Raw genomic sequence first — 5,043 nt, 5'->3', positions numbered from 1 at the left:
GAATGCCAACATTTTGAACTGCCTTTTCAAAAGAGAAGCTGCAGCCTAAATAAAAAGTCACCATGTCCTTAAGTTGTTCAGAGTACTCCTTTAGGCTTTTCAGTGATCCTGTACAAGCTCCATGCTCGTATATTCTGTACTGTAGGCAGTCAGTTCTAGTGAAATAAGAAGTTATTACAACTTTATAGTATTTTTTGAAAACAAGGTCAATTGTTTGAATTGACATTAATCCAGTCTCAAAACAAAGGACGCAGCCTACTTTATCAATTTATTTTCATTCTGAAACAAACACATGCAAAAACCCCAAAAGACCTTATTATGACAGTAAAACAAGCCAGTAAATAGACTATGTTAGAGTTCAGTATTTTTTAGGTTTTATAGGTAAATGTCCCTTATAAGTATCTTGTCTCAGGGCTTAAAAAATTAGGGAGCTGTTTAAAGTCTTGCTTTAATGTTTGCTACAGAGTACATATTTCAAATTTCAGAAACTCTACAAATAGCATGTGTTCGCCATGCCTGCATTACTACTAAATAAGTCAAAGGTAAAACCTTACAATTTAATTCTACTGACTTAGACTGCAACATACTTAGAAATTACACAAAATTTCAGTTTTGCATTAGAGAAATACATGTAATATTGACAAATATTGTAACATGTTTCTCAAGCACAAGATGATCAGGTTGTTATGCATAGTTTTCAGACAAAGGTGTAACTCCAAGAAAAGAAACTTGTTCAAAATGTGCAGCAGTGTAAGCAGGCTGTTCCCTGAAACCCTCCTAAGCATCACCAGTGTTCCCTGCAGAACTTTGAGAAGCAGAGTTGGTCTGTAGTTACCTGATATCAGCATCACTACTCAGAGAAGGACATTTCCAATCACCTGGTTTACTTCTGAACAGCAGCGGCAGGGGTCCATCATTTGCACGGCAAAACTTCTCAAAGTCATCAGCTAAGGACTTGTGCAAAATCACCACATCGGCCTGTTTGTAGCCTGAAATTGTGGAAGGTAGGAATCATTGGATATTAATTCAGCTTTTTGTTTGTGACTCAGTCACTTTTCTCTATAGATTTCTTTAGGTAGTCTATTAAAAATTATCTGAAGGAAAATTTTGATTCAGGACTCCATAATTAAATTAAACAACTTTTGAAATGTTTTTAAAATCATAGCTAGATGTGCTCTGTATGTGAAGTTGTTCACAGCTAAAATGGTTGAGACATGGGTAGTGCTAGGATATGAAGAGAGTGTAATTACTTTAATAACACTTGTCTGAATGTAAATATGTATGTAATTTATTACCTAACTCGATAAATTAATATTCTAATGGAAAATGCTTTACTTTACAAATGTTAGCACAGAGCCAAAGCAAGGCATACCACACTTTCACCTAGTCCAACAGTAAACTCCTGGTAACTTGATGTTATGTGGCCCATTCCTTAGAGTTTGTTGGCTACAGAATTTTACTGTGGGCTGCAATTTAACAGACATAATTACAGGTCAGGAATAAATTCCTGCCTGTCACACTGAATCTCAGTTATTTCAAATTTAAAAGTAAAACAAACAGAACTGCTATACTTTCTTCACTTGGAATAAACTTTGATTTAAAAGGCTGTTGTCTGCAATACCTTTTAGAGACATTAACATTATTGTAATGAGTATAAATGAAGAAAGCTCACATTCATTTATTTAGCAAAATATTATTTTCAAAATAGTAGTAGTTAATACCAATATAATTTTAGTTTTCCTGCATGTAAATACCACTTGTTCAAATACAGAGGTAATTTGGAGTACAACTAGTTTGTGGTGTATAAATCTGCCAAATAAGAGACCCTAACTACTGTATTGATGCTGTCTTGAAAGTTATTACCATGTCTGATATCACACAGGCAAGTAAGAGACTGCACAGAAGCTCTCACTTTCTTAAATACTGTGGTAATCTGTCATCCAAGAGGCAATCATTTAGTTGAAATCAATGATCAGCCTTAAAAGGTTGTAGAAAATCAGCCTGATGTTACTCTTGACAGAAGCTAATAAGGAAACCAAAAGTCAAAACTCTATTCCTGATAGAAAAATGCAAAGCAAAGGCTGAGGTAAGCATGTATTTGCATACTGAATGCGCCCACAAACCGCTCTCCCGGGAGTACTCAGCACAAAAATTCATTTTATTACTAGCAAAAGTTACTAAATACAGAAACAGTTTCTTGCTAAATACAGAAATGTATTTTTGTTAAATAAACATACTAAATTTACCACTGAATAAAACGCTACATTCAGTTACCCCTCAACCTCATTCCCAGCTGTCCATATGTAGTTGACAGGCACTTTCTATTTTGCTGGTGATATTCATGAATTCTTAAAATTATGTTTTTTGTCAGTACAATCAACTCAGACAACACTGAATTTAAAATACTGGTCACAGCTGACAGACTGAATCTGTAGGTAACTTTCAGGTATTCGTTAAATTCATGAAGCTTCATTAAAACTCTTTGACAATGTTATTGCTCCTCCAAATAACAATCCTTACTTTTCTTATAGACTAAAAGATATTTTTCCCTTCCCCTATCAGCTTAGATATATACTTGCATTATGTATCCATCATTATGAAAATATTCACAAAGCAATATTAGAGAAGCTGGATATGCCGATCAACCCTAATTCAACACGCTCATGTCCCAGTTCAGAGAAGTTTAGAAGGAGTATTTAATTTCTTTGGTGAATGACAATGAGGGCAGTAAAAAATAATTATTTTAGTAGTATACCACCCAACAATGTAAGAGAGTTTTAAGGCTTCTGAGAAATTCCAATTACCCTAGTTTTTTTAGTCTATGAGTAATGGAGCTCTATGCTCATGGCTACAAGTCTTAACTTGTTTGGTATGTAAACAATACTTTTTTTCAAATGTCAAAATGAAGATTTTTAAAACTACTGCTGCAATACATGCACTTAGGGCAAATGGCAAATTAACATCACAACATGTTTTCCATAGTATTTTTTAACTTATGTACTGATGGACAAGAAAACCATAATTTCAAGACTCCCTTTGCTTCTATAAAATGACCCTTAATGTTCCTATGTTACAGTAATGCTACTACACTCAGCTTTGTTGATCAGCTACTTGCCACAGTATTTTTAGCTAAGTTACATTTTAAAGTCGATCAGAATAATGAGATGGACTTCTCTGCTTCTGTAAAAGTCAAGCTATGAGAGGCAAGACAGAAATAAATTTTCCAGATGCATTCAGTTATCTGAGTATAAAACTATTTTTTCTCTCCCCTTTATAATTCCTAGTCTTGCTGAGTCAGTAATTTCCAACTTTGGCAACATATGAAGAAGAAAACCACTTCTGTAACTATACGCCTCTATTTCTTCCCCAAAGTGTATCTGATGCACTAAGAAAAGCAAGGTCTCTGTGAAGAATATAGTCTGTCATCCTACAAATGTGATAATAACATATGCAAGAAAAGCCAAAATTGGTCAAAGATTTTTCAAATATTTTCTGCATCCGTAATTTCTCAATGACATTGCTAGGAGCAGAGGGATGCTGCGCAAACTTCGAAAACAAAGTTCATGTACTTTGCACAGGTAGGATGATGCATTTTCTCTGACGTATCTTTATGATTTAAGAACATAGTGTCAAGTGCTTACAATGTGATTTCAAAAACCACCAAATTACTTAAGAAGTCACTTAAGTCAACTTAACATTTACTTCTTCACTTAAGTCAACTTAAGTCAACATTTTCTTCTGTTTTACTTCAGTGCTTTTGATATTGCTACATTTCTTCACAAACAAAAAAAGAAAACACATAGCTATGAAACTAAAATTGAGTCACTTTTGCACTTACAGCTGTTAAGTTCACTTACCCTCTGCCATTCCAGAAGTATTACTAATACTGAGTCTGTTGCATTGGATTATTCTTCTTAGCACGTGGGGAAGGAGAGATTTCAAGCCTCCAGTCAAAATCATCTCTTCAGCCTTAACAGAAAGATAAGTCTAAATTTAAACACAAAGCGCACATTTTTTTGACATTTTAAATTCTGATTTGCTGGAGAACTTAGCTTAAGTTTTCTCCTTGTGCTCCACTAAAGTTATTGCCACTGGGAAACTCAGTTATAATCTAAAAGGCAGATCAAAGTCAAAAGGTTACTTCACTGACATTTTATGAGTAAATGCAAACTGAATCTTTCAATAAAACAGTCAGAGACGTGCCCTGTAATATTCAGGAGAAAATGCAAAGTTTTCCTGGACTGTAATGTAAGGAACAGATTTCTTTCCTCCCTAATAAGTATTAATTTTCTTGAGTATCCATTTTTCCAAAGTTCACTGGAACTTAAAAATTGCAAATGCACAAGTGGATTAACCTACCAAGCTATAATCTGTAACATTACTTCCATGTTCAAAATGCTTTTAGACAATTAGCAATGCAACCTTGCAGTAAAGAGAGAACTATGTTCAGAAAATGATATTTTAATACATTCCACATGTATTTTTGTACTTTTCAGATATTAATTATGTAGAAGTGAATAGTCCTGTGGCTATTCTTTGACTGGGAAAGCAGACGTCGAGATGTTTAAGTAACTTGTCATACAATCTGAAGTTGGAGCAGAGGTAAGTACCCTAATTACAAGGTATCTTTTTTTCTGCAATCTAGTCAAATTTTACACAAAATTCTTCCCTCAACCTAAACTACCCAATAACTAAAAAGAGTTTATTACATCACTATTAGGAAAAAGTAAAAGATAGATCAGGATACGATAATAACTTGGCTGCTCCTGATTTTAACCTTGATCACTTTTAAGTAAAGAAACTAAACTGTCCTCTCAAGTAATAAAATCACCAACTTCCAAGTTTTTGTTTAATTCAGAAGAAGCCATTCTTGATGTCACTCAGAAGTAGTAATAAATGTGATAGAAGTTCTGCAGCTTTTTTTAAAAGATGCCAGTAAATTAATGTACAATAAGATGTTACAATCTTCTAGAAAAAGTTAACTTTTCTGTTAAAGGTCCACAGTTTTTGTGTTGTCGCTATGATGGTACAAAGTTTCATTGT

The 5,043-nt window shown here is 33.9% G+C and overlaps 1 protein-coding gene across 1 annotated transcript in view; it reads right to left on the bottom strand.

Moving 5' to 3' along the window:
* The window catches only part of LOC104545233 (chromosome unknown open reading frame, human C14orf159), a gene marked incomplete at its 3' end in the record, with an annotated part of 20,783 nt that extends 16,823 nt beyond the window's left edge, over nucleotides 1-3,960 (bottom strand). The window contains 3 exon segments of the mRNA XM_010190321.1: nucleotides 2-155; nucleotides 836-989; nucleotides 3,858-3,960. Of these exon segments, the coding sequence (XP_010188623.1) occupies nucleotides 2-155; nucleotides 836-989; nucleotides 3,858-3,960 (411 nt within the window).
* Nucleotides 3,961-5,043: the final 1,083 nt, after the last annotated feature.

Source organism: Mesitornis unicolor, unplaced genomic scaffold (assembly GCF_000695765.1).
Source record: "Mesitornis unicolor isolate BGI_N332 unplaced genomic scaffold, ASM69576v1 scaffold53898, whole genome shotgun sequence".
In the NCBI taxonomy this organism is placed as follows: domain Eukaryota; kingdom Metazoa; phylum Chordata; class Aves; order Mesitornithiformes; family Mesitornithidae; genus Mesitornis; species Mesitornis unicolor.
The sequence above is the reverse complement of the archived record's forward strand: the minus strand, read 5'-3'. Positions and strand labels throughout refer to the sequence as shown.